Below are 18,517 nucleotides of genomic sequence, written 5' to 3'. Positions count from 1 at the left end.
CACCATTGATAAAATACTTGTAATTCATTGTGGACACTGTCACAATACACAAAATGAGAATCACTGTCTCCTTTCCCATTTTTCTCTTGCTCTCTGTGTAACTCTTATTTTGTGCAGCAGTACAGAATCCAAATATTGGCAGGCATATCAAATATCTTGCTATCAGTATGACATTTTGCTGAATGATGACATCGGCCTTGAATCACATTCAATAGTGATTAAACATAATCAAATCCCACTGATTCATAGCAGAGCTTTAGCCTATAATCCAAACCATTCACTGTGCTTTCCCATGAATGATACATTACTAGTTTAACGGCTTTAGAAACAATTAATTAAATTAAATTTCAACTATAACAAATGTATCCTTTTGTTCTTTATTGATAGGGTCTCATAGGAAATACACGTCACATTTTGGTTTCAAAATAAGAGGATGTTACATAGAAAAAGGCATCATCATTTTTCTTTCACACACGAACAATCGTACAGCTGAATATGTATTGCTCTGTGTCAAGAGACCAAGATTAAACATTTTTACAAATTGTAGAAGCAGGCCCCAGGGAGAAGCCTGAAGCCCAAGGTAAGTTTGTTAAAAAAATTCAGAAACAATGTCCACCTCAAACGCAGCACAGACTATATTTGCATAGCATGCATTTGATTTGAATAAATATCCGGTGAAGACTGCAGTGACAGACTGCTCAAAATAACTTGATAAATGTTGCATATTGTCTGACAAATTGCACAGACTCTTCAGGTATTCTCTGGAGGAATCCGAGAAAAAAAGTACAAAAGGCTGGAAAAGAATAGAATTACTTACTTACGAAATAATTCCTCCCGTACTGCATTTACCCTGACAACTAGAAATATCTGGAGCCATTTCTAAGGGGGCAACAAAATCGTACAAAAGTTAAAGGAGATGAAATTGCATTTGTTTTTAGTTAGAAATGTAGAAATAAGTAATAGTATAGATATATTTATATTTACAACATCCGATCTGGAAAGCACATATTTTTCAAATACAAGAACTTTGCATTTCAAGGATAAAAATCAGGCCTTTAATCTTAAAAAAAATTAACACAGCATCTCTTATGTTTCTCTTAATGGGTACACCATTACATAATGTATTTATAGGTTTCACTGAGCACATAGTTTAATATAAAATGTCCTTTATCTAATCTCAATAAATACATCCTCTAAAGTGATTTACTGTATCTTTTATCAAAACAAAAAACAAACAAAAGCCAGCTTCTTTTCTTCATACATTCTACACCAGAACTTGCTGTGTATGTACAATTTTTATTCCCTCTCTCTCTCTCTCTTACTCACTCACTCACACTCATACACACACACAGAAACACCCCAACTAACTCACTGGGGCTCTGCTAGAGGTTTGACTACAGGCCACGGCATGTCAGGTAAAGGTAACTGGGGCTCGGCAGGGGCCTGGTGTTGCTGCGTCTGCTGGTTGGCCCAGTTTAAGTCCACACCATTCTTCTTCAGTGCAGCCAAGTGCTTGATGTCCAGCGTGGTGAAGGTGGTGAACTGGACCTGGTTCCGCTTACTGGTGGGGGAATGAAGCGGCTCGCTGCGATGTGGCCTAGCCAGCAAGGTGGCTGAACGGTTCGCCATGGGGTCGATCACCTTTACCTTAAACTGCTGCTGCTGGGAGCTGGCTTTGCAGCGGCCCAGGGTAGCAGTTCTTTCAGGGACAGCGGGGGCGCTGACAGTGGGCAGGGTGCCCTCCAGGCTGCGGTGATCTATGGATTCTATCGAGTGACGGGACTCCAGAGGGCGGTGAGCCTCACGTTTTAGCGTGGACACTTGAGCTGGGCCACCTGGAGCAGGAGTGCCATCATTGCTGCTCACCAGCCACACCCAGTCGTGCTTGTGATCCTTCGGGTCCCCGATGAGTGCCGGGCCGGCCTGTAGGGGGGTCTTGTGATTCCGGAAACAGAGGTTATATGAAGCACAGTTGAGCAAAAAAGCCAAGATAGCTACACAGGAGACCCCCACCAAAGCATACATGCCGATTTCCATGTCCAACATGGCTCTGAATGTCCTAATGAGGTCGCTCTCAGCTACTTTTGGAGTTTTAGATTTGGGAGGCTCCTTCTTGGGTGTCACCTCTGCTTTAGGAATGTCTTTGTTAGGAGGTGAATTGGGGTTATCAAGCATGTTTCCATAGCTTATCTTCTGCCCTTTTCCTTTACTTACTAAACCCACTGTTGTATCTATAGGCCTGGCAGTGCTCAGTGGTGTATTAAAGCTCGGTTTGCTCATAGTTTTAGTGGCAGTCGTGGGAATGACAGTATATGTCTTACCTCTTGTAGCTCTGGTTATAGTTTCAATCATAGAGGTTGTCGATAATGTGGTTGAGGTGGTAGTTTCTGTGGTGGTGGACTCCCACTGGTCAGGTACTGTGCTTCTGAACGGCCATTTTTCCCCATCTGTGACAGCACGCTGTGATGTCACCGTCGTTTTAAGCTCACCTACCAATTCTAATGAACCACCATCAAAATCTTTATTTACATCAGTGCCAACCCCACCACCACCTTCTACTGCCATGACTCTGCTGCTACTCTGGAGGTTGATCCTGAAGAGCCCCGTGCCCACCGCCAACTTGCTCTTCCTCTTGGACTTCTGGCATTCCTCACAGATCCTCAGCTCTACTCTCACTAGCGCCCCCTGGCCTTCACCTTCACCTTGTGCTACTACAAATGTGGACTGCGGGGTGCGGCGTACCGTGGCCACCCCCTCATCTGGGGTAGAGACTGTCAGAGAGTAGATGCTGCGGTCAAACAGCTCCAGTGGAGCGACTGCGCCATCGCTGAACTGAACCCAGCAGCTGACCACTGCCTCCTAAAAGAAAGAAAAAAAGAAAGAAAGAAAGATATAAAGTAAGTAAGTAAGTAAGAAAGAAAAGACTGTGATACCTAAAAAATACAGAGTTCAAATGTAGAAAAGCAAACCAATATCCTCCCTCCTGCCTTCAGTGAGAGCAATATTCTTATAATAGTTAATAACACTAAATTGCCTAAGCTAATCTCTTCATGATTAAACTCAGTAGGGTGTTATTGTTCCATACAGTCTTATGAAGTCAAAGTATGAATTATAATTTAACAAAAGTGGATGAGATTATAATGAAAGTCCTCTAAACAAGAACAAAAAAGTACAGCGACAGAGGTCATGTTAAGAGCCAATCCAATCACATTAATACACAATGACCTATTTCCTGTTGCTAATGTGAGCCACTGTGTCACCACAGACCTAACCTATATTTGTGGTTTTGAATACATTATGAATCCCCATGAGCAGAACATTAACAGCTTGCCATCACATACACAATTGGCTGGTCATCTGCACTGGCATGTATCCAGTAGTTTGTTTTTGACAGGGGCAGACCAGCCACAGCGACAGTGTACTGTAGGTAAAGTGAGCTGTCGCACTAATAGCTATGGACCGCCTAATTGCTGCTCCATGCCTGTTTCGGGGAGCTGGTTTAAAATGGGCAAGCTGCCATGGCTAAATGTGTGAGTGAGCTTTTAAAATGGTCATCTGTGCACCCTGTCTGCCTCTTCCGCTCTCTTACACAGCATGATAACCGCAGATGACGGTCGGGGCTGTGAACACAATGAGTTCACATTCTGGGAGGCAAAAAAAAAACAACACAAATATCATTACACCCTTAAGGTGATTGTTGCGTAAATCTGCTCTGTTGTGGCAATTCAAATCCTCTCTGTAGAAGCACATTATATCGTTGCTGGAAAATAAATATTTAGGATACATTAATAGCACGCAATTTTGTCATAGCAAGTTTAAAGTGTAATTTTAAGCCTCCCCTCACAGAGGGTTTACAATGAAATTGTTTTGAATGATATTGTTTGTGGTGCATATACAGTACTGCTTCTGCTCCCTGTGCAGGAACAACCTCACTGGAGAAAACTTTAATGAATGTTGAATAGTGTGGTTATTACCAAACATAGGCATTTCTTTCTTTCTGCTTTTGGCCTTGGGATTTACGCAGTTGAAATCCATCTCTATGCAAGAGACACTGATCCTGCAGTGCTTTCACATTTTTTCACAATATAATAACTAACAATGCTGATTAATACTGCATTTCCCCAACACATTTCCAAAAGAATATTAAACATAATAACACTAGGAACTGTTGAGGTAAATATGGTCATCTCTACAGTGCAAAGTTTATTTTTTGTCCAAACATGAGACAAAATACATTTTTCAAAAGATAATCTGACTTGCAAGCCAAGACTCCACAAGGATAAGTGGCACATTTTACATACTGTATCACTCCAACAGAGACCAGTACCTACTTCCATCTTTAACTATGAGGTGCCAAAATTTCCCTCCAGAAACAAGATTGATTATTTCTTCCTTTATTCAGAGTTTCTCTCAAAGTGACTTTCTAAAGTCAAAATGCCACTTCTTTCCTCTATCCTTCGACCAGATATAATACCCTGTCATCCACCAACTGTAGAGTTTTTATTTCCCTCCAACCACCTCTCTGAACAACAGGTGAGGGACCCTTTGTAGGACCTTTTGATTCCTTGCATGATCATATACACCTGTACCCTGATATATTAAAGTGCTCATATTATGCTTTTTGGCTTTTTCCCTTTCCCGTTATATATCTTTTTTTTGCAGGTTATAAGTTTACAAAGTGAAAAAGCCCAAAGTCAACCCAAAGGGACTTACCATCTTCCAGTGGAAACACTGTTGACAAACTGCTCCAAACAGCTCTATTGTAGTCCAGCCTTTCCTTCCGTGACGAACGTGCGTCACTTTGTAACACACGTTATAATGCTCGCTTAGCTGCTAGCTTGGCACTCCCTCATACTCTGCAACTGACAACCTAGCAGTACTTACTGCGCATGTGCGACTCCCAACAAAGATGGAACAGAAGTATAGAATATACTATAAATTATTAATATATATAGTATAAAAATATGGTGTTTTCTGAAAATTAAACCACATAAACTTAGTCTGGTACGACCTCTTTTACAATTATGAACCTGAAAATGAGCATAATATGAACACTTTAAATCAAATGTTTCATTGAACATAATGCTTTGCGACGATTCCGTCCCTCCAGATGTCTTGGCAAACACTTGACGTGGTTGTAGCACAACTACTGCTGCCCAAATACAGTATGATGCAAGTTGTCACCCCGCTGGTCACAACAACTCCTATAAATTCCTAGCAATGCACTCTCCACACATGTATACAACCCAGTAGATTTACGATCTAATCAAATGAAATCAAAATTAAAATCAATCAAATCAATGAATCAGTAAATCAGGGTTAACTACACCTGCAATGTAGGGAATTCCTTTGGCTTCAGCCTGCCTATGATTAAGTGCTAAACCCTAAATCTAAACACTAAAATCAATACTAAAGTCTTATGTACAAGGTTTGATTTGCATGCGGGAAAATCAAAAAGCAGCAACACAAATCTTTTTTTGTCTAATCTGCTAACAGTGCAAGAAGCGTGTTGGTCTTAAGCAGTTCTGTGAGGATGTTGATGAAATTCATGCTGTTGCTTTATCCTGCCTGCTTTATTATACATGCATCTGTGAGTGTTTCCACACTGGTAATAAAAGAAGGAAGCTTGTCAGTGGAAGACAATGATGAATGCCAGGGGCCTGCTTGTTAAATGTGCCCACTCTTTTAGGATGCAACAAGAACAAGAAAAAAGGGATGTTTTTAGACACAAGGTCAAAATCATAGCTGCAATGGTAGCTGCTCACTACAAGAGGGAAATAGCTTACTTGTTAAAAGGCCAATAAATAATTACACAATTAGAATGAATGCAGACACAGAAGCATTGCAGGCTCTTACCTTTGATATTTAATAATAGCCTATAGCAATCTGAATTCAGCGTTTGCGTTTCTGCTCTTATGTAAGCCCCCTGATGAAAAAAATTCTATGAATATTTTCTCACTGTTTCAAAATCTGAATAAAAGAATGGATCCATGATTTACTCCTGATCATAAATAATCCCTCTATAGGCAGACACACGTTCATAATCTCACATTGAATTTATAATCTGTTGTTACGTACACGATTCACCGCATTTGTTTATTTCTTGTCCCGTCTGATTTTCACACTCTGGTGAACTGGCCTTCACAAGTTATGTGGCATGGCTAAAAATGAGTCACTGTAAAACTAACATAAAAAGGGCATTAAAAGAGACGAGCACCATCACAAACAGCTGAGCTGTACCCCACAGTTTCATGCTTTGTGCTTTACAATTTTCCAGTTACTTACCTGTTTGAGCTGAGTGATCATCTGCCTTGTGGTTGCTGTTGCGACGAGGGCCCTGGTGCTCCCTGGACTGAGCTGCAGGGACAGAGAGAGCCCAGATACCAACTGCACCCCCAGCTCTGTCACGCTCACTTTATCATCCAGCACCTTGATGCTCCTCTCAGCCAGGGCCGATGATGTCAGTGGGGACAGCACCTGCAACATGTTAAACCTCAGCCAAACTGCAAATGGATATTCATGATTCTAGCATGCACTGCACCTGTTAAAATCGCACACACACAAACACACTCACACACTCACACAGAGAAACCTAACCAAGATCACAGCCATGGCTCACCTGTACAGTAGTAGTGCCCACCGCCCGTCCCTGCAGCACCACCCCATCCTGCACCCTGGCTACATCAGGATCTGCCACTTTTAGAGAAGACCGTACAAGATTGGTCACATCCACCTGTCAATAAAAAAAATGAGAAAAACGTTAATTGCATTACATCCTTACCCGGTAATTTATGATTATTATTGTTCCACTAATTCAGTGTCAAGCTAGGTGTTGTAACTTCTGGGCCACTGAACTTCAAACTATTTTCAGACAAACCCATTTAAGACTGGATAACCTAAATGCTGCTAAGTGCTAGCATGTCATCTTCAGTCAGACTGTTAAATGTTTTTACCTGCCAGTCAGGACCCAGGAAGTACTCAACAGGGTCTGCACCAGTAAGCGGGTCAGATGGCGCCTCAGCATCGGTCTGGGCCATGAATGGTGTTAGCACCCTGAGTGTAGAGTGCTGGTACTGCAGCATGCAACCCCTGCCTTTCCTCATCTCCTCATCTTCCTCACTGTCCCATGTCGACCTGACACACAAAGGTAACACAATAAGTCACATACTTTATTTACAGTTCAAAGGAATAGTTAAGGAAACATTTCTTTTTTTTGTTGCTTTTTTTGCAGCAAGTTGGATGATAAAATTGATATAATGTTCATACCCGTATGCTAAATGCAAAGTCACAGTCAAGAGGCAGCTAGCTTAGCTTAGCATAAAGACTGGAAGCAGGGGGAAACAGCTAGCCTGGCTCTGTCCTTATATAACAGAATTCGCCGAGCAGAACCTCTGAAGCTAACAAATTAACGCATTATAAATCCTTAGTTTAACCATACAAAAACCAAGCTAACCACCTGCTTACTGTAGCATACTATTTAGCGCACAGGCATTAAAGAGGTATCTTCTTCAAGAAAGCAAAACTAATACTTTAAAGTGCTCATATTTGGCTTTTTGGCTTTTTCCCTTTATTGTGTTCTATATATTTTTGTGCATGTTATAGGTTTACAAAGTGAAAAAGCCCAAAGTCCACCATATGAGCACTTTAAGCACAGAATTATGAATGATGTGTTATTGCATGCATTCTTCTACACAATTATGTGAAGTTACTGAAGTGTAAATTCAGTGTGATGTCAATTTTAAGAATCTGCTGCAAAACAGCATGTATTTTTTAACCAAACTTCAACCAAATGACTGAATTATTGAGTAAACGGCATGAGACTCATTCACAAAAATATATGCATAGTATGAGTGCTGATCCTTCCTTATTTATACATAGAGAGATAAGTAAACAACAATAGTTAAACAATGACACGACAAAATCATGCAGTTAATCTGTGATGTGAACTCCTAAATGTCATTTCTAGTGGCCAGCAGAGAGACTATGAACTCAAGAACAATACTGGAGACCAACATTGTGGCTGTTGATGCCGTCGAGACACAAAACATTTGCAGAGTGACCTTTCCTTCTAAATGAATTTAAGTTACATTAACCAGGATCCCACGGCTGACTGGTTTGTTTGTGGCCGATGGAGATTAAGCTGTGAACCATCCTCGAACCCCTCAGCAATGATCATTCTGCATCATTATCGTAGACACAGCTGGTCTGCAACGCACTGCACCACAGGTGTGCTGGAGGGCTGGTGGGTGTGCTTTTACACTGCAGGCAGAAAGCTATTGTCAGGAGCTACAGTCCAAATAAACATCATTATTATATTGCCTGAGGTCAGAACTTAACATGTGATGGAGATGCTGCTTTAATTAAATAAGTGTGATTCAACAGCAGGCAGCAAACTAACTCTTTCCTCAGTCCTTTTGTCTATGGAGGTTATTAATTACTTTAGCAGATAATTAACTGTTTTAACTTATTTCAAGTTCAATCTATATTTTTGTCTTGTATTTGTCTTTGATTGGATTCAAAGTACGAGACTTTGAAATATCAGCTTTTGTAGCATTTGTTTAATTGCATTTTTTGTACTTACTGACTTGCTGATTTCCAAAAACACTTGAACACAAAAGATTTTTAGTCTCTTAGCAATGGTTACTCAATTTTTCAATTAGTTCTTTGATGACCCTTGAGACATTATGCCTTCTATTAGGTTGCCAGCTGGCAGCCAATTAACATCAACAAATACCATCTTATTATAAATAAAAAAAAAAAACTCTGTTAGTAGTAACTGATAATAGTGTTTATTTCAATCCATTTTGAATCCAACAAGTTTTTAAATAACAGTAATAACTTTACTGCAAATCATTATCTGTTACAACCTGATGCTATACACCCACAAAAAGAAAAGACAGCAAAGCAGGGGTGAGGATGTTTCATCAATCCACAGTTTCAAAGTAAGTCAAACTGAATTTACATTTTGTGTATGAAGCCCTAGTGTATGAAGTCTAATACCAGTCTGTTCTGTCGCTACCAATTAGACAGAAATTCCAGTTGCTTCTCTGCCACTATGCACATGTCCAACACTGTAGCACGCAGAAACACAACAAGCATGGCACAGAAAATTAGGCTGGCCATTACAATCACCATAGCAATATCACATTTCTGACCTAGTATCTGTTTGTGGGTATTGAATGTTTTGGGAGATGAAAGCCTCAAAGAGTTTTTACCCCGGGAAACAGCCCATCAGTCGACCATCATCATTAGTATTGAGTGAAAAAATAATGACTTTACTGTAAATATTGAGTGAAATCCCACTAACCTTTGTCTCCAGGGCAACTGTGTTGCCTCTACAGTGTCCTATCCACTAACGCACTAAACCCATATGTGATGGTTTTATGAGACTGACTGCATTTACAGTATGCAGACGGATATTAAAAAGCACACCTCTCAATATGCTGTAACCCAATTCAATATCACCACTAACTACAGACCTTACCATACAGCTGAAAGCACATCTCTCTGACACTGCTGTCAACAAAACTGATTATTATAAACTTCACAAAGAAAAATAAGATTTCTTGCATGGCTAACTCAGTGTACATCAGCACAGCTAATGCTTTCTCCTTTTAAATATCTCTACAGGGTCTACTGCATTACCAAATGATGGGTTGCTTACGAATGAAAAGGCCACCTAAACAAATTAAATTTAACAGGAAAAACAAACAAGAAATCTTTCCCAGATAATTCATTCTTACAGCAAATTATTTTTGACTTGAAATGACTTAATGTCCTTACTGAGTCTACGGATTAAAAGAAATATAAAAAATAGGTGCAGTGGTGCATTTTTCTGACAACTGACAAAAGTGCTTTTGTTTGTGTGCACAGACCAGCACACAAACATGATACTTCTGATTTTCACAAGACTGTGGTCACAAAACAAACTTGCAGCAACATGCAAAACATTTGACTCAAAAATCACAAATGAAGATGACTTCACAGAGAACAGTAATGGACTTGGCTAACCCGGTGCATTCCATACAGACGCTAAAGGGGGCTTTTTGTGTCATATCTGACGCTGAGAGAAACTGACCAAGTGTCCGTATTTGACGAGTTGGGAGTCAGAACGAGTTGTTCTTTGACAAGCTATCGCTTAGCTTAATGTTACCTAGGAGCTAAGTAAATTAGTAATTAGTCAGGGTGGCAACAAAATTGCTGTATAGATTTAGTAGTCTTATTATTGTCTTTTAAATTCAATTAACCATGGGCCATGTCTAACGTAAGCTATCTGTCATTTATAGGTGGCAGGAAGTAAAGTTAGTCTTAATGTGGGACTTGTTGGTCTTGACTTAGGGCTTTGCTTTCGACTATTGTGGTTACAAATATATTCAAAAGTTTTTTAAATCAAGTCCCCCAGTGCCTACTGTACCTGTATCTGACTCATGCAGCAGCAGACCTCATACAGCAGCACATTTACAGTTTGAAATGAACAGGAGCTCTCACAACAACAGATGCAACTGTTTGACACAGAACTGGCCTGGCCTTACCTCCTGTTGCCTGTAGTAACAGGGACCCTCCAGCCCTTTATCTGGCTGAGCTCGGGGTCGGCCACATCGATTAGCAAGGGCAGGCGAGGCATCCATACACTCATCTCCAGCTGGGCACTCAGGAAACCGTATGTAAAGTTGACCATCACCCTGCTCTTCCCTCTTGTCTCCTTCCCGTTTACATACACATATTCACATCGCTCCGACACCTGGATAAGACGGAGAAGAAAAAAAGAGAAAGAGGAAAGGTGAATGATGCAATGTCCTGTGTTTGCATCTGGCCTGAAAACAAAGACAGCCCTTTCTTTCTTGCCGGTCTGTCACTCTATAAACATTTATTTGATTGGGCAGAAAGTGATTTTAAGAGGTTCAGAGTCCCTTTAGAATCACTGGGCTAGAGTTGGGACTGACCTGTCATCTTGTGATTTGGATACAACTTTCTCTGGACAAACACTAGCGGAGGCTTTTCCATGTAAAGCCCAATGGAAAATAAATAAGAAAGTTTTAGTAAGAACTGACAAAGAGAGGAGAGGTGGAACAGAGGCACCAATAGAAATAAGCTAAAACCATACAAACAAACACATTTTATTAATTTCGTCTGGCTGAGGAATCACACAGTGTTTCTGTTTATGTCAAGTAAATTCACGACCAGGGTCTCTATGAACATTACGGAATATAAATTAGCTCTGCCTTACGACTGTTCCTGTAGTGCTGTGTGGTAGGCGGGAGCATTGCAGTCCCCCACCAGTGAGAGCAATGAGGTGAGACACAGCAGTTGGTTTATTTCAGATTGGAGGCCTATCTTCTCTGCCGCCTCACTTATCTTAACAAACCAGTGGCTCCACAGCGGTAATTGTAGGGTACTAGACTGGAGAGTAGCGTGTAGCACAGGAGAGAGGGAGGTGAAAAAAGGGAGGCGGAAAAAAGTGAGGAGGCAGAGGGAGGAATGACGTCCAAGGTAAGTCAACTTGAACTCCTGTGGAAATGTTAATGGAGACCAGTCTGTGAAGACCTTTTCCCATCATGCTGACTGGTCCAGACCAAAGTCTCTGATGTCTCCAGTGCAATTACTGTACATGTACTGTAGAATTCAGATTGTTCAAATCTTCAAAAGAAATGAGGAGCAAAGTGTATATATGTATATACCCCTATATAAAATGTTATAGGATGTATTCTTAATGGTCAATAAAAGGGAAAAAGTAAACAACAACAATCAATATATTAAAATATTGGTTCTTAGCATCTTTCAACTCATTATTTTGGCAGTTGTCTTCTGCAAAAAAACTTAGCTAGTCGCTAACTGACAAAGTTTTGGTGGAGACCAAATCAGACTAAAACAGAGAGCGGTTATTGAACTTATAATCAACAGTTGGCCAGAAACACAACTCCAAATGAAGGCTAATGTTGCTTGCTTAACTGTATGCTTGTTCCAAATAACGATTTTATAATACGATAACATGTTAATATGTCAGCTTGTTCCACTGCCGCAAGTAGCCAAAAAAATCAATATGTTGCTTAAAAGAGGTCAAACGTGCAACCACACAACTATTCTATAACTTGTTCTTTCAATGTACACACAACCGATGTTATGTTAGTTAAATCTAAGAGTAAGTGTACTGTATGTAAATCAATCCCTTATAGAGATTCACCCTTGTAGCAGTTATAGTTTAAAAGACCTGATTCTACTGGTCAGTGGCATTGCTCTGAGAAGGGTCAGTGACTGCAGGAAGTGACCATTGAGAGACACAATAATAACTGGATTAAGTTCCTCTACTGATACAGAAAATCATTACAAACACAGTCTCCCTCTTTTTGGCTCTTTCTCACTCTCTTAAGCTTACTATACTTAGCACACCGCCTCACACTCACAAAGCTAGTGGCTGCCCTGCCGTCTCATGGAATATAATATTTTCTTCCTCTCTCTGTTTCTACTGTCCCAATAACATGGATACATTACACAAAGGTCAAATGAGTGTGCTTATGGACTGAGTGCTTTGATCATGAGCTCAATCTCTAATGCCATATGGAAGAGGCTGCTTTTATCCATGGTGCTTTGACACACACACACACACACACACACACACACACACACACACACTTGAATATGATGGCACAGTAACAGTGGCTGTTTTAAGAGTTATATACACCAGAATGCATCTTGTTTTTCTATGCAAACTAGGCCTGAATGATATATTCAATTCATATTGAAATGTAACATAGGAGAAACAAAGGCTGCAAATGTTTTCTGTATATAAAATGTTCCATTAGTTTGACATGCATGCAGTGGATTACATATTATCTATGCATACTGTAGGGGGTGCATGTAAGATTAACTTGTTGGGTGGCACAAAGGCGAAACTCTACTAGGACGGCTGTGGCTCAGCAGGTAGTCTCGTGTAGCCAGACCTCCACAGATCTTCACAGTGCTAGAAAAAGGTCTGGAAGCACCTTTACTCAACATTATTCTGCTATAGGGGAAATGCTCTGGCTTGTTTGTATTTCTGTAAACCAATCAGAATCGTCTTGGGCAGCACTAAGCCCTGGATGCAGCAACAGTGCCCTTGCAAAATTCCATAAATAGTGGAGATAGCTAAAGGGGAGGAGAATGCCGGCCAAAACAGCAGCTTTTACCCACAGTCTACATCCACTGAGTCATACTACTCAGGATGTAGCGCGGGCCGGTAATCACAAGGTTGGTGGGTCAATCCCCTGCTCCTCCTGTCCACGTGTCAAATTGTCCTTGAGCATAACACTGAATTTGCTCACCTGGCAACCAGCGCCTTGCCTGGCAGTTCCACCACCATCGGTGTATGAATGGGTGAATGAGAGTCAAATTGTAAAGCACTTTGTCTGGTAAGGTAGAAAGGTGCTATATAAATGCAGCCCATTTAACATTCATTAAAAAAGCTTGTAAATTATATATATCTGCAAGATACATTGGACAGTTACATAGCTGCCATATAAGGATTTCTTAGAATTTCTTTTTCCACTTTGAACATGCATTTACGTATATGTGTATGTCCAGAATTCTGGCAGTGCAAAAACAAGGTATACGGTATAACGAGCCCGATCACAAATGCTATACATTTTATATATAAAATATTTCCTAAGTAAGGAGGTTATGTTCTCGGTTCAGTTTGTTGGTTTGTTTGTCTGTTTGTCAGCAGGATTATGGGAAAACTACCGGCCCAATTCTAATGATACATGGTGGAAGTGTGTAGCATGGCCCAGTGACGACCCATTACATTTTTGAGCGGAGCCGAATCACGGGTGGATACACAAATTATTTTTCATATTGCAAGATAGGGCATTTGGCAAAAGTCTGCACTCTCTAAGTGGTCTTTAGTTCCATAGTGCAACATGGAAATGATTACAGTTACAGCTGATTCAATTTGTGGTGGTAACGTCTTACCCTGAGAACATCCTCGTCCGTAGACCTACAGTTGGTGTAGTTGGTCACATCGATGACTGAGCCATCGGCCTCCACAGCCAGAGTTTTCACAGGTACCAACACCGTTTTCCCCGTAAGCACAGCAGTATTCAAGATGTCGGTGTTCTGTGCAGAAAGAAGGGCAAAAAAAATTAGAATAGGGCACACGTGTGGATGCATTCATATATCTTTAAGTGTAGTTTGGTAGTTTGAAGATTGAGATTAGCCTAGTTTAGTTTAATTGCTGGATGTCAGATGAAAGATAGGGAAATACATCGAACCCTTCCAAAGATGAATAGCTGTTCTACTACATGTTCAAAATCAACAAGGAATTCAGTTTATCAAAAATCCAGTCCACTTCTTCTTCATCCTCCTCACTCCACAGCAGCAGATATAGTAAGCAATAAGAGTCTTACTGTAAACAGTCTTGGATGTAATGTTTAATACTACATGTACATTACTTTCCCTAGGAGCTGCTACCTCATCACATAGACGCCCAGCAATTGAGCAAAGCTATAGGTTAATGTTCAGTATGACCTCCAATTGCACACAGAAAAATAATTAATATTTTTAGGCCTCTATTTGACAGGACAGCTGAAGACATGAAAGGGAAGAGAGAGGGGGATATGACACGCAGCAAAGGGCCGCAGGTCGGAGTCAAACTCGGGCCCGCTGCGTCGAGGAGTAAACCTCTATATATGGGCACCAACTCTACCAACTGAGCTATCCGGGCGCCGAAAAATAGTACATTTTTAAAAGTATCCCTTATTATCAAATTTACTCTGGGTAACTACAAAACATAGCAGAATGTCTCTAAAACCCAAACTAGCACACTGCTTTGTTATAAGGGTGACATTTTTTTTTAAAGAAGGCAGGTTTTTGACACACACTGATAACTTTGTTTAAACATCATGCTAGACTACTGTACAATTAACAATACAATCACCAGTGGTGGAATTTAACTAAGTACAATAGGGCTGCAGGAAGAGGTCCCACTCTACTTGAAATTCTGGTGTTTGTTTGCTTTATACTTCCTGCAGCTTTAAGTAAAGGATATAGAAAGATTACTTTCTCCATTGCTGACAATCATCACTATTTGTATGGGCCAGGGATGACAGGCAGAGGGTGCTAAAAACACTGAGATTAAAACATGAATTTGTTTAAATCACACTTATGCAACGCCCACATACAAACTGGACAGATGTGCTAAAAAAAATCTCTCTGTGATGATATTTATATAGTACATGTCAGTCTCTCACAAACTCACACACCTAGATGAAACTACATCCTCTGCTGTATTATCTATACAGTAGGTCAACACTCAAATGGCCATTTTTCCACCTTGTACTGTATCTTTGTCAATGCTTAGCAGCAGTTAAGCTCTTATACATCAAGCCTGATGTAGCTTCATTTTTACACTTTAACTCCTCCTTCAACATGGATTTACAACTATTTTCCAGTTTACAAGATCTCTGATAAGGTCTTTTTAATCTATTATAGGTAGTGACAGTGTGTGTGTGTGTGTGTGTGTGTGTGTGTGTGTGTGTGTGTGTGTGTGTGTGTGTGTGTGTGTGTGTGTGTGCGTGCGTGCGTGCGTGCGTGCGTGTGTGTGTGTGTGTAAGGAGCTCTGGGTGATCAGCAAGTTTATTTTTTTTCCTCCTGATGCTTGTGGATCAGGCAACACTCGGCAGATGTTCCCCGGCCGCTTCACATTCTGTCGGCTTGACAGCTGCTGACCGCAATTCAAAAAGGACATGCTCTAGTTCTGACTGCAACACTGACCCAAACATAAGCCACTGGATCAAGGGTAGCACAAAATCAGAAAGCAATATCAGCGCTCTGCGGTGCTGCCAGCAGCATACTGAGAAATCTCAACGTCTGATGTTTCCGCAAGCTCCGCAATAATCTGGCTCGCAGTGATCAAGTTCAGCTCAAGTAGCTCAGCTCTAAATCTGCTTCTTCTCTGAAAACTGTGTTATATTTACACTCGTGGCAAGCCTTAGTATTGTGCCTTCATTCATTCCTTCACTTACTTGTTCATTCAGTGAGTGCTGAATCCTTTATAGGGTTAAGGGAGATGAAGATGCAAACACTTTGCAGAAAGGTCAGAGAATCAAAGAGCCTTTTTTTTTTACTGTAAGGCAACATCCGCCTTGCCCTTTCTTCACTTTCCTTTCATAATGAATGTAATACATTTACATTTTCTGGTTGTTGTGCAGCTTTTATTTATTTATATTATTTATCTGCAGTGGTGGAGTGGTTCACATGTGGTTTGTAACAGTAATTTGTTCTGTCTATTCACTCCACCGTTACATGAAAAGAGAAAAATTCCCATGTGAATCCTCTAAGTGACAAGAAGTCATAAAACATATTTGCTCCCCAATGTATGCTTAATTCACATTGACTATTGCACCATGAAATAGCCTTCTGAATCTCCTGCAAAAAGTGATATATACCTACTGTACCTTGTAATTTCTGTAGGTTGTCTAAAAATGTAGAGGTCTCGGAGTACACATAGCAAAAGGGGATCGGTCTAAGCATAAAAATAATATGAATGCATCATAGATATTACTGTGATCACAGTGTGTCTTTCGCAAACAGGCAGAGGTGATCTGAAACTTATCGAACTCTGCAGTGCATAATTTAACACTGAGGAAAAACTACAAAAGCAATACTGTCAGACCAGAATACACATTAGTGAGGATTTTCTAACTATTTGAGTTAGTTGAATGCCAAAACAAAAATTTTCTAAAGACTTTTGCTCTTTTCTGTATGCTATGACAGGCAGAACAGATCATATGAAAATGATTACATGGATAGAACTGCAAGTACGACCAACAGGTGTAGCACTTTTCTTTACAAACAGTAGTGCACTATTGACCTTTTCTTACAAGTGAAATTATGAAACAAAACTGCATATTCATGATGTACACACCAGATAATTTTGACTCTTTATATGTAAAGGGAATCATCAGGACGTTGTGTGTGTGAGTGGATGAAACTGTCTTTTATCGAGACAAGGAACCAACCAATTTCATTAAAAGCTGAGTGAGGTAGTAGTGGGACACCCTTTCGTGCCCCGCAGTGATGTTCCACCTGTGACAAAGCCAAGTGACCTGCTGTGAGGCCTGTCTACAATAAACAGATCCTCCCCATCCATTGTATACTTTATAGGGTCCCCTCCTTCCTCAAACATCAGGATCAATAAGACTACAATAGATGTACAGTATATGTAGGAAGCAGAAAGATGTATAGTACAGAAATGAATACAGCTATTATCCTCACCATGACCAGAGGTGCCAGCCCCACATAGTCTCTCTGAGTTGTGTAGATTCGCATTATGCCCACATCCTTGATGTTCCCTGGCAACTCCAGACGCCAGGAGATCGTCTGACTCTCAGCCTGCTCTGAAACATCTTTTGGCACAAAGTCCAGTTGCAAAACTTCCAAAAGACCCCTGTTTAGAGATAACATTTTAAAATACAATAGACATGGCAAAACAGAGTAACAGTAGCACAAATAATAATAATAATAATGTATTATTTATATATATATATATATATATATATATATATATATATATATATATATATATATATATATATTCCTAATAAAAAGGCCATGCTGTTCTAAGAGTTTCACATGTGTTCACATTAATTCAGACATATATATAGCAAAATCATGGCTATACCAAAAATCATAATAAAACAACTAAATGGAAGGGGTTTCGAGAGTTTAATTGTGGAGAGTAATGAAACATGAACTAGCACTTAGCCTCTGCCCACGTACAGTTTACATTTGATCACAATCACCACTAAATAAGTTGTGGGAGACCTGGGTTCGATTCCCACTGCGATACATCAACCAATGTGTCCCTGAGCAAGACACTTAACCCCTAGTTGCTTCAGAGGCGTGCAACCTCTGACATATATAGCAATTGTAAGTCGCTTTGGATAAAAGCGTCAGCTAAATGACATGTAATGTAATGTAATGTTACCGTGGTGTTCATTTGGAGGGTAATATTGGGGAGTGTTAGCACAATATCTAAAGTTAAATTAGTGTCATGATGGGGATTATTTTGTTCAGTCTACTGTTAAATTACTAGAAGTGATGCAGTTAAATAACCAACACAAGCAGGTGTCATTTCAATTGGTTAGAAATCCAATAGAAACCTGCTGAATATTTGTTATCAAACTGCTGGAAGCTGTCACATTTGACTTTTTGTATAAAACACAGGTGTCAAGAGACAGATGAGCTGTGTACTTGTGTTCAATGGGGATGAATGTAAATATTTATAAGGAGACACTGCCTATGAAAATGAAAACAATTTACAGAGATTTCTCTAAATTTGTGAAAAAGCTAACTGTTTTGAGTTTAAACCAAAAGTGAGGGTAATACACAAGAGGTCTCATTCCATCAGCAGATGGGAGAGTGTGGAAGGAAGATTAAGTGAGCTGGCAGAGACTTGAGCCAAGTATTCTGGTCAAAGGATTGTCAAAGAAAAGGCATGTGATGTTATTTGATGCTGCAGAGAGAGTGTAGGCATACCTGCCAG

The 18,517-nt window shown here is 40.2% G+C and overlaps 1 protein-coding gene across 1 annotated transcript in view; it reads right to left on the bottom strand.

Annotated features, from left to right (window-relative positions):
- Positions 1–1,368: 1,368 nt before the first annotated feature.
- LOC144531437 (transmembrane protein 132D) overlaps positions 1,369–18,517 on the bottom strand; it is a 31,009-nt gene continuing 13,860 nt past the window's right edge. The window contains exons 4-10 of the mRNA XM_078271569.1: positions 17,248–17,419; positions 13,945–14,088; positions 10,533–10,741; positions 6,954–7,134; positions 6,620–6,733; positions 6,286–6,477; positions 1,369–2,859 (exon numbers count right to left, since the gene is read on the bottom strand). Of these exons, the coding sequence (XP_078127695.1) occupies positions 1,369–2,859; positions 6,286–6,477; positions 6,620–6,733; positions 6,954–7,134; positions 10,533–10,741; positions 13,945–14,088; positions 17,248–17,419 (2,503 nt within the window). The remainder of the gene's footprint in view (positions 2,860–6,285; positions 6,478–6,619; positions 6,734–6,953; positions 7,135–10,532; positions 10,742–13,944; positions 14,089–17,247; positions 17,420–18,517) is intronic.

Source organism: Sander vitreus, chromosome 16, assembly GCF_031162955.1.
Source record: "Sander vitreus isolate 19-12246 chromosome 16, sanVit1, whole genome shotgun sequence".
Taxonomy (NCBI): domain Eukaryota; kingdom Metazoa; phylum Chordata; class Actinopteri; order Perciformes; family Percidae; genus Sander; species Sander vitreus.
This window is presented reverse-complemented; position numbering and strand designations above follow the sequence as displayed.